Here is a 10,920-nt window from a genome sequence, read left to right on the forward strand (position 1 = left end):
TGACTTGTCGACATGAGTTTATGCGAGACAGAAAAGTCGCAAGCAGAGATTAAATTAAAAAATAGACAGACAGAAAAGAGATAGATAGATCATAAAATATATTGTCGCATAAATTATATGTTTTGTATGCCTCTGTATTATAATGAACAAAACTAGGACTCCTCCGCATTTCGTTGTTTTTATTCTCTTTAAAGACGTTATTTGGTATCGGGACCTGCTCTGCGTTATCTTGTCATTTTCCAAAATTGGTTTTAATATTATTGTTTAAACTCACCAATACTCTATAGAATACGTAAATACTGGGCAGAGCAAATGTTACACTAGCAGGGACCCACACGACGAATGAAGGGCACGTGGAGGCTCGTGACGCGGGGCGGGTGGTAGTCTGGGTTGAAGATTGGGGAGGGGAGCGTCTGCACACGCCTCCGACCCGGCGGCTACAAACTCCCTTTCAGGACCGTGGACAGAGCATAGACCTCTAGCGCGCGCCACACACACCTTCTTCTCTTTTACATTTGTTATGCAAAACAGTACACTGGTCACAGTTGGAGATCAGCTGACTAATATCCTGAAATTCTTCCTCCCTCGGTACCTCGCGTCTGACACAAGCAGGCAAACGAGCAATCGTATTTTAAAACTTTTAGCACACCGCGAGCGTCGAGGACACAGGTAGCCTGGAGCTCCTTCAGATTGCTTTAGCCTCTCTTCGGAACTGGATTTTATACCTACGTGCACATCGAAAACGTATATGGTGCGCGCGATAGATTAGCTCTTATTTTGTTATACGTTTACCCCTAATTCAGCTCTGAGTCGTGCATGATCTGAGGTGAAACGATACGTCCAGAATGTTGCTTGAACATCCAGGATCGAGTTGTCAAAATTCAGGAAATTACTCCAGATACAGTTCGGGGCAAGGTAAGTGTGCAATTCTTTCTTTCTTTAATTTAGTAAACAGTTTCCAGTGTTAAATATATGAGTAAAGAGATTTCACTACAGCTTTTTATTACACAGTGCTCAAGGGGTTAATTAGCACGAATGAAAAGTGTAGCTCTGAATGTTCAATTCAATTCAATTTTCAATACCGCAAATGCAGACGGATAACATTAAAAGCACCGCGTGAGTGTATTGTAAGAATTCATGAAATCGATTTCACGCAATTTCTCTACAAGTTGCGCGGAAGATAGGGTTGCTGTTTTAATTTTTCAAGTTTATTTTGTCACTTTCTGTTACAAAACAATCTGAAACTGTTGATGCAATACGAATAAAATTGAGTAGTCTTACGTCAACTGCAGTCATTATCAAGCGCATGACGTGCGGTCATTCTAAACCATTTTGCTTGCAGTAGGTATCAACAAGGATGAAAAAAGAAATAGACTATTAACTCGATAAAACGTTTAATATTTTACTTTAGCTACACCGAGATTGTATTCTATAAAATTTCCTCTCTCCCGGTGTGCTTGTGTGGTATACGTTATGAATATGTAATGAGCGACATTGTTAGCGCGTGGAACAGATGTTAAGCGCGTGCTGTCATTTCACACCATCGCTCATGGTTGTCATGAGAGCGCAAGGGCGTTTTGAGGTGTCACACCAGCAGAGGCAGAAGGGCCCGCGTGTCTGTACCAAAGGCGGATCCGTGCAGCCTTTTTGAGGCTGAGGCCGCTCCTCGGGTGTCGAGTTGCCGTGGACAGGTGCTGCACCTGTCGCTAACCGACGTAACGGGAACAGGCAGCACCGTGCCACTGGGAGCACGATAATTTGATGTAGTTTGGCCAGCCTCTAACAGATACAGAATGCTTTGTTTGGTGTTTTGGTCCGTGAATGCCGAGCACGAGTTAATATTACTAAATATTAAGCGATATATTCCTACAGGCAAGCTGAGCTATTGAGGAATTAAACACATGCAATGTTGGGCCTTCGTTAGAGGTCACACGATGGACATGCAGGAAAAATAATATCTGATTATTCTGAACTCAAAAAAGTCGTATTTTATGTATATTGTAAGTCTTACTTCCCATAACGTTTTTTCCCATGGCTCTTGTCATCGCGGTCATAAGTATTACTCACGAGCGCTCCATTACCGTCTTCCCATCCCTTCCAAAGTGAGCAGTCAATAGAACATAAAAAATATAAAGTTGAAAGTAAGAAGCAAACACTAAGGCATCCCACACCTACCGCCAAAAACGAGTCATAAAGTCTGGAAATACAGGCAAATACGGCATTGATTTTGAATTCATCATGCGCACGGCCAGCAATGGCACTAGGCCTGATTTCCCCCGGGCGCTCTTTTGCACGTCAGATCAGTGTCAATAAAATTCATCCGGGTGTTGACTCGATCAGCATTTTATAATGTTTCCCATTCTTCTTTAAAGCAAACAGTCGTCTAAGTCAAGCATTCGTCGAGATATGAAATTATCTGTGTATGAGTGTTTATGTACTCTGTGTGTGTATGTGTGTGTGTGTGTGTGTGTGTGTGTGTGTGTGTGTGTGTGTGTGTGTGTGTGTGTGTGTGCGCGCGCGCGCGCATCCAATCTGTACGCCAAGTATTCTGTATACCAGGCACTAAAAGATAAGCAAAGTATATTTAGAGAGAGGAAAATATATTATAGCTATACTTAGACACTTGTTCTGCGCATCTTAGAAACCATAAATACAGTAAACTAAATAATAATTTAAAACGTGCTACGAAATAACGTGTTCCAAAATATACATGACATTTTACTGCAATCGTGCTGAGTGTGTAAAGCCAAAATAAAGATTAATTAATTTCTTATTTTTTCTATCACAAATGTAAAAACCAAAAGACAAAGCCCCTGGCAAAGATATCTGGCGAGATCACGTTTTTAAAATAATGAAAACATTACAATAAGTACTATTTTGCCTGCATTCAGTTCCAGTAACCACATAATCCTGCAATGCTTGTGCGTTTACAGAAGCAGACACGGCTTGACATTAATGTCACTTCAGTTTTTAAGCTTTAATAAGGATAACTTATAATTTCTTTAAAGGCTTTCCTTCCGTTTTGTCCCAGCCTAAAACAACAACAAAGCTGATAAGATCTTGATATCTTGCTATCAGTAAGAAGGAAAATAAAACATCATATTAATATCTGGATCGCATGTACGTAAGCTCCAAAGTAAATAAACGCTTTGATCGCCCTTAAATAAAAAAACTTCCTGTCGCCGACATCCTCTCCAGGTTGTATGTTGGTGATGATAATCTGCTCCGTTCTGTTTTAACGGTGTAGTCACCACGGTAACGGGGCGGCGTAATCTATTGCGCAGCACGCGCCACAGGGTGTAGTGGCTGAACAGAGCGGAATTCTGCTACTGCCTCGGACTTGACGGACACACGTTTAACACGTGCGCATCCTGTAGCGCCACGATAATGGCACACTGAAGTATTTTCACCATCCTTTCGGAGAATAATGAAAAAATGGATCCGAATAGCGATCGGAATTCACCCAAAGACACACCAAACAACACAGAGATGCTGTTTGCTTTGCTGACTCAGAGCGAGGAATTACGCAGAGGTACACAGCGAGGCGCGTGGGGATGAATGGAGTTTACTTTTTCTGTCGTATTTCGGTTACTTTTTTATATTTTGCTTTATTTTCGGGTACTCTGAATCAAACATGAATTTGTAAAACATTTCAGCATCATGTGTTTAAATATTGTGTGCATGCCTACTTTTATGCTTTATCTAGCAAAGAAAGATAATTTTTCACGATATAGCCTATATATGAATTATCTGTATATGTCCATTTCAGATTGTTAGCCTGTTCTTATAGGCCAACTGTAAAATATACCTGTGAGATTATTAAATTAATAGTCCAACATAATCGCGTCTTCGCAGAGTTGCTTTCGCCATTTATTCCCTCATATTTCTCCTCTGTGATGCTTTTCCGTGTCGCTGGATTACGAGCGAGTCTGTACTGGGAGGTGTTTAAGGCTAAAAAGGTAGAACTACACAACAGCATGTGCCTTTGGTAACGTACAAAACAACTTCTATCGTTTTGGAAAACCAGGCCTGCAAATAGCTCATATGCCTGTAATGGCTAAGACGCGGCAATACTGATTTCTCATTATTATTATTATTATTATTATTATTATTATTATTATTATTATTATTATTATTATTATTATTATTATTACATTAATAATATTTACCTAAAATAATATGCCAGTCCTTCTGCGATCGGTGTCAATGCGAAATCAGCAATCCTTGAATGTACTTTTACTTGTCATGGTCAGTATGTGCTATTCCAGTGTCCTGCCTTTATACCCTGCGATATACATGAGCAATGCTGAGTTCTGTCCTGTGTATTATGGTCAACTGTTTCTCAGATGCCTTCTTGGTCCATTGAATTATTCATAACTATTTGTGCACCTGTTCATGACGCGTCTTGCTTGCTGATGTGTGTAGCTCGCGCAGTGCCAGAAAAGACCGACGCATTAATTTTGCATTGAAGTCCTACAAATGAACAGAAGACACGCGAATCTTTGGATAGAGAAAATGTGACGCGTTCCCATTTTTAAGTACTGGCAGCTACAGTGAAGCAATATCAGAAGTCGCGCGTGTTGCAAATGTACTCCAACAAGGTGCATGATGACGAACTGCGCGTGGCAGCACAAGCGATGTCCGTCTTTGTTTTTTGTGGGCCTCGTGTAAGACATTGTGTTATGAGGCATCATTAAAGGCCTGTTAGTTTTGATTGTGTGATTGCTTGGTCGTTTTGTTTGTTTGTTTGTTTGTTTGTTTACACCGCATGAGTGACAGGGCTAAAGAAAGATGTTCTTGCTCCGTAATTTCTTAAACGTGACAATATTCAATTAGAAACTGGGACCACAGCAATTAGATGCACATGTTAACAACAGATACACTGTTGTATGTATAGTGTATAGATATATAGAGTGTAAATAAGTGCGCTTTATTGTCAAAAACATAACTGTCACTAGTGAGCCTATTCTCTTATCCAAATTAAAGCACGCGCTGCGTTTATAACAGCAGAACTACGCCTTTGTTGCCTTGTTTTGTTGCGTTCATTTTTCGGTGGTGTTTTTTTTTTTTTTTTTTTTTTTGTAATTATATCGTTTTAGTCTATTTTAATGCTTTGTATTTGGATTTTGTCGTGTGCAAACCCAGAAAAGAAAGATTTGCACTCGCCCACTTAGTAAAGTTCTGATGAATTTCGTGTGTATCACAATTGATTTCAACTGACTCAAGCGTGGAACGAACTTCCTCTCCGATTCATTCTCTCGCCTTTTCGATGCGCAATGCCTTTTCAGATCTCCAGCGTTTCTCAATGACATGGTGACAGTAAAAATCAAGACAGCTGCATTTCTGCACTTAAGCTGTCGATGGATATAATAGTGTCAACTATTTGTATTGCTATTTTATATTACTATTAAATTATGTATCCTGCATATGCAGTTATGAAATATCAATGTTCTTGGGGTTTATTTAAAATGTAGCCTAAGTTTATCTCTCTATACCATTAGATAAGCTGTTATTTTAATATTTTATTATTTATTTATGCTGCTAATTATATTACTACTATCACCACCACTACTACCACTACGTGTGTACACAATGTGCGAAAATAAACACACTGATATAATTAGCTAGCTGTTTTAGGTTATTGAATTTTTAAAGCTCATGGATCTCACAAATTTCACGGCATTATTTACTATTATCTCGCTTTGATTTTCAATTGCTTCATTACTATTTAATAGTTTTTGTCACTGCGTTGATAACTGCGTGTAAAGGAATGTTTTAGGTTTTCGGGGTAATCACCGCTATTAAACTCCAACTGAATGTTTTGCATACGCAAATGTATCCCAGTTGGATTTCCAAGATTAGCTCATGTGAAGAAAACATGTTATGCTATTTAAATATTTAAATCCCTTATTTCAAATCAGTGCTATAATGAACCTTGTATTTAAGCTCCAATCTGAACTAAAACATAAATTCTGTGAGAATATTTTTTATCTAAGATCACGTTTCCGCTTTCACACGTGCCCAGCAGACCCTAAATATGTTTCAAAATATAGATTAAAAAAACTATAAATACTTTCAATTCCATTTAAACTATGGATAAAATGAAATTTTGCGCTGGTGTTTTTAGCAGGAGTCTAATTTGTAATTCTCTCTATCTCGTTCTCAGATATTCCTGTTTGTGCAGGCTGCAGTCAACACATAGTGGACCGCTTCATACTGAAGGTGTTGGACCGACACTGGCACAGCAAGTGTCTGAAATGTAGCGATTGTCAGTCCCAGCTAGCGGACAAGTGCTTCACCCGAGGCGACAGCGTCTACTGTAAAGAGGACTTCTTCAAGTAAGTCCGTCTGCCATTACATTTGCACATTCTTCAGTCCTTTCTAATGCGTACAGTTTATAAGACCGCTAACGTTTGCATATAAGAGCGAATATCTGTTTCTGCATAAAGGAGGTTCGGGACCAAGTGCGCCGCTTGCCAGCAAGGGATCCCGCCAACTCAGGTGGTGCGCAGGGCGCAGGACTTCGTGTATCACCTGCACTGTTTCGCGTGCATTGTGTGCAAAAGACAACTGGCCACGGGCGACGAATATTATTTGATGGAGGACAGTCGACTTGTCTGTAAAGTCGACTATGAGACTGCCAAGCAGAGAGGTGAGTTTAAAAGCACTTCCAGTTATAATCATAAAAGGAAAGGCCTATAGATTCGTTGGCTAGCCTGCATTGGACCGCCATGATAACCCCATCCGCTTGAAGTCTATTTTGTTTGACATCGAGAAGAGTTCCGTCCAAGGAGTTTAATTGTTTTGCTTCTTTAATTCAATGACCTCTTATAGATTGGCCGCTTTTAACTGTGAACTTCATCTTCCCGGTCATGAGGTCATCTATAAACATTTGACCCACCTGAGCTAATTGCGCACTGCCAGCCTCCGAATCGATATCCGCCAACGCAATAAATACGCACTTCTAAGACCGGTACAAATGGTGTTTCGGAAAGCGATGGGGCTTGTAGGCCATACGGTACGTGATATATAGTACTGGTGACTGCAGGAGCGGATTAATGAATCAGCATTTAGCCGATTCTATGCGTACTGCAATTCTTTTAGCAGTCTGCGCCAAATACCAAACACAACCAGTTCGGCATGGAAATAATCCTTTTGAGTGTAGTCTACAAAATCACCAAGAGAGAATGTTTTGCATTTTAAAAGCTTTAGTCCATAAACCACAGCGAGGCTTGTATTCCGCACTGAATGGATTTCTTCTTTTAATTGCATCCGATTTGATAAGAAGCCGCGATGGGAAAGTGATGCTACGGCATCTCTTTCATATTTTCCTGTAGCCGCCTGTTTCTTATGATGTGTACGAAAGCGAAAAAATGTTGGTCCTGATTTTAAACGAATGATCAAAATTAATCGAAAATGCCGATTTTGAATCCAATTTATGCGTACTTTTAACGCAGAGGCCGACTCCACGGCTAAAAGACCGCGCACAACCATAACGGCCAAACAGCTGGAGACCTTGAAAAACGCCTACAACAATTCACCCAAACCGGCCCGACACGTACGGGAGCAGCTGTCTTCAGAGACCGGCCTCGACATGAGAGTGGTGCAGGTTTGGGGACTGCTTTATTTTCACTTCATTCTAACGTTTGGCGCCGATTAAAACTCATTCAGCGTTTAGCACTGGCCGCATGAAGATAGGCCTACTGAACAAGAAAGCGCTAAGGCGGAACCCCGTAGGAAAGGTCGGGGACATGAGTGCAGGTAGATTGCTTTAATTTACGAGTAAATGGAGTTCATGGAAGTGCGAAGATCACAGAATAAGCTCGTTAACAATTCTAAAAGGGAGTGTTGCATATTGTCCAAGAGCAAGGCGTATCGCGGCCATATATATTATTTTATGTATTTGCAAGGACACTTAGGCCTGAAGTGGAAGAGCTTCCACTGCCCATTACTCACTGAAGGGTTTTGAGGTGAGAAGTTGTTATATCGCCCTGCATGTAATTGTAAAACCTTTGCGTAGACAACAAGCCTCGTTAAGAAGCTCGCTTTAATGTAATTAATTAAGCGTAGGTAAGAGCCTTTTCAAAGACCTTCATATTATAGTTTTAAAACAGACGACTGTTTTTATGCATTGTGTCTATGTAATGTCCGATCACTGAAATTCTGCTAATCATTAAGCCTGGTGTGAACGGAACTGTTGCGTTTAACTCGTCTGCTCCTAGGGTTAAGGACAACTTGTAGCTGTCTGGAAGTTAATTACAACCTCGATAAATCTTTCCAGGGGCACGGGAGCCTCCGCGTTATATTCTTACCACAGCCTCAATCTACAGCTTGGCTTAAAAAAAGACCGCTGACAGACCTTGAAAATTAATTTCTTCTTGACATTAATGACGTCTATTTAGCACTTGAAAATAGTGCTTCAGAGATGTACGGGGAAGGGCTATAGAATTAGACTACATGGTTTTTTCACTGAAATCTTGTTTAGACTCTAACAGATCAATGAAATCACTTCAAAGCCATGCATTTATTTAATTTCGTTGGTCTATTTTACGTTCGTCAACGTAAGCTATTCAAGCAAAATTACACATTTGCATTTTTGGGGTAGGCATACTTAAAGAGGGGAGCAGCAACCCACGTGTACGGCGTACGTGCGCGCGTGCGACCAGCGCGTAACAGTCTGCGTTCGCCGTCTTGACAGGTGTGGTTCCAAAACAGAAGAGCGAAGGAGAAACGGCTAAAAAAGGACGCGGGAAGACAGAGGTGGGGACAGTACTTCCGTAACATGAAGAGGTCGAGGGGGAGCTCCAAATCTGACAAGGACAGCATCCAGGAGGAAGGGGTGGACAGCGACGCTGAGGTGTCTTTTACTGGTATGGGATCGCTCATGAATCACCAAAGGCTTAAAATGACACAGTCTCGAGCCCCTTTACATCATTATACTGATGTCAGGCATGAATGCAGACTGAGCTGTCTCCTTTCAATCAATTACATGCATTACATTTCAGATTATGTTCGCTTTATTAACTGACTACATTTTTAATTGTACTATTATATTTTGAACAGAATGTCTAAGAGAATACTGAATAATTAATTAATAATAAAAAAAAAGCTTTGCACAGTTAATGTGTATTTGAACTAAGTACAAGTCAACTGAGGAGTATATTCATAGTAAAACTCACTGTCCTTCTCCCTAATCTTGTCTGAGCAGATGAGCCACCCATGTCCGACCTCGGCCACTCCAACGGCCTCTACGGCAGCCTGAGTGAGAGCTCCCCAGCACTGGTCAGGCAGGGAGGAGCCCACCCTCCTTTCCCCCTGGAACATGGCGCCATGCTGCCTTCGCAGGAGCAGTACCACGACCTCCGGGCCAGCAGCCCCTATGGCCTTCCCCATTCCCCCGGATCACTTCAGGCCCTGCCCAGACAGCAACCCCTCATCTCCGGCCTCGTCTACCCCGATTCCAGTCTGTCGGTGGTGAGTCAGACCGGAACCCCTGGAATGGGTCCCGGTGTGCGGATGGTTGGTGGAGGAAACGGTCCCAGTTCAGATCTGTCGACAGGAAGCAGCGGAGGCTACCCGGACTTCCCAGCCAGTCCGGCATCCTGGCTGGAAGAAGTTGACCACAATCAGTTTTGATGACAGTGGAACGAGGATTGCCCACAAACAGCATAGTTCTGATTTGGCTACATGAAGAAAGCAGTCAGCTTCCAAACACGACTTCTGCGGGAATCGTCACTTCAATGTAAAGTCAAACGTGCTGTTCTTGTCATTGTCTGCATGGAATGAGGCAAAAGGACTTTGAGACTTATGGATGCACTTCTAAGGCTCAGACTGAGTGATCCTCTCCATTTGGTTACATCCAGTCCTGTGACTTGACAGAGCTTATGCCCACTTTGTCAGACCATACGACAGGTCTGTCATAACTAAAGCAATGATGTAGAGATCACTCATTGTGGATCACCCAGAGCCTAAAAAGACAAAACAAACAAACAAACAAAAACAATGAAAACTATTTCAAAGTTGCCAAGATGCCTAAAATAAAACTCGGATTGTGTAACTTCTGGTTTTCGTTAGACGGCATCTTTAGAACTTGGTGCACAGCAGAGACTGATATCAAGGTTTGGCCCCTGTTACCATGTTGTAGATGTCTGACTCATAAAGCAGATTCTTTTGAAACTTTACATACGTTCACCTTTCATGTCTCCTCTTGGTGTCTAAGTGTACGTACCGTCACCCATTTTGGTCAAAGTATCTGGTCGTTGCCAAATGTCTCTATCCAGCATCTTGCAGCTCAGAGTCGTGGAGTATTTATTTTTCTACACCTCCGTGGACATCGCGAACAAGGACTTTGTACATTTCAAAACAGGGATAGACGAGTTGTAGCTGTTGACTTGTTACTCAATAGGACTATACTTCTATGCATTTGTGTGTTTTCAGATGTATCTTGGTCGTTTCTCTTTACTGAGACAGCCTAGGTGATCTGGCCCTAGGGTCCCATAAGTGTTTGTTTATGTGAAAGATGTTTTATGTCTTATTTATTCCCTCTGATGATGATTAAGTGATGCAGGTCTTTAATAAATTTGTCAGTGAAACTCAGTTCTGCTGCTTTATGGTTTGGATCTTGGTCTCATCAACATTGGCTTTACACATGTGTGCTTGCTAAAAAGCTGCAGTTTTCTTCTCATAGTATTTCCATTTGTTATGGTCTAAAGACAGAATGGCAGAGTGAATGTGATATCCTGGCAGGGTTCCCTTGCTCCATGTTGGTGACGGGGTGAGTTTGGCTGGTCTCACATGTTTATTTTTTATTTTCTAAGATGAATCAGATTGATGTTCCATCGTGGCACTGATAATGGAACGGGAGCAATTAACGGATTTGGCTGAGTCACTGATAATGGAACGGGAGCAATTCACGGATTT

At 41.4% G+C, this 10,920-nt stretch overlaps 1 protein-coding gene across 2 annotated transcripts; it reads left to right on the forward strand.

Moving 5' to 3' along the window:
* The first annotated feature begins 497 nt into the window (after positions 1–497).
* lhx3 (LIM homeobox 3) lies at positions 498–10,587 on the forward strand. Of its 2 annotated transcripts, none has more exons than XM_077010661.1 (6): positions 498–915; positions 6,167–6,338; positions 6,450–6,652; positions 7,458–7,609; positions 8,699–8,870; positions 9,209–10,587. In XM_077010661.1, the coding sequence occupies exons 1-6, from the start codon at positions 846–848 to the stop codon at positions 9,634–9,636; spliced, it is 1,197 nt and encodes a 398-aa protein (XP_076866776.1). In that variant the 5' UTR covers positions 498–845; the 3' UTR covers positions 9,637–10,587. The 2 variants fall into 2 exon arrangements, with proteins under 2 accessions (XP_076866776.1, XP_076866774.1); XM_077010659.1 differs by lacking the exon at positions 498–915 and adding an exon at positions 3,355–3,532.
* Positions 10,588–10,920: the final 333 nt, after the last annotated feature.

The sequence above is a fragment of the Brachyhypopomus gauderio genome, chromosome 7, assembly GCF_052324685.1.
Source record: "Brachyhypopomus gauderio isolate BG-103 chromosome 7, BGAUD_0.2, whole genome shotgun sequence".
NCBI lineage: Eukaryota > Metazoa > Chordata > Actinopteri > Gymnotiformes > Hypopomidae > Brachyhypopomus > Brachyhypopomus gauderio.

Bases quoted from the DNA above. Each gene is read 5' to 3' on its own strand.
- lhx3 (XM_077010659.1), top strand. From the start codon at position 3,436: ATGGATCCGAATAGCGATCGGAATTCACCCAAAGACACACCAAACAAC. The intron at 6,339-6,449 runs GTAAGTCCGTCT...TTCTGCATAAAG, and splicing joins TGTAAAGAGGACTTCTTCAA to GAGGTTCGGGACCAAGTGCG. The intron at 7,610-8,698 runs GTTTGGGGACTG...CCGTCTTGACAG, and splicing joins TCGACATGAGAGTGGTGCAG to GTGTGGTTCCAAAACAGAAG.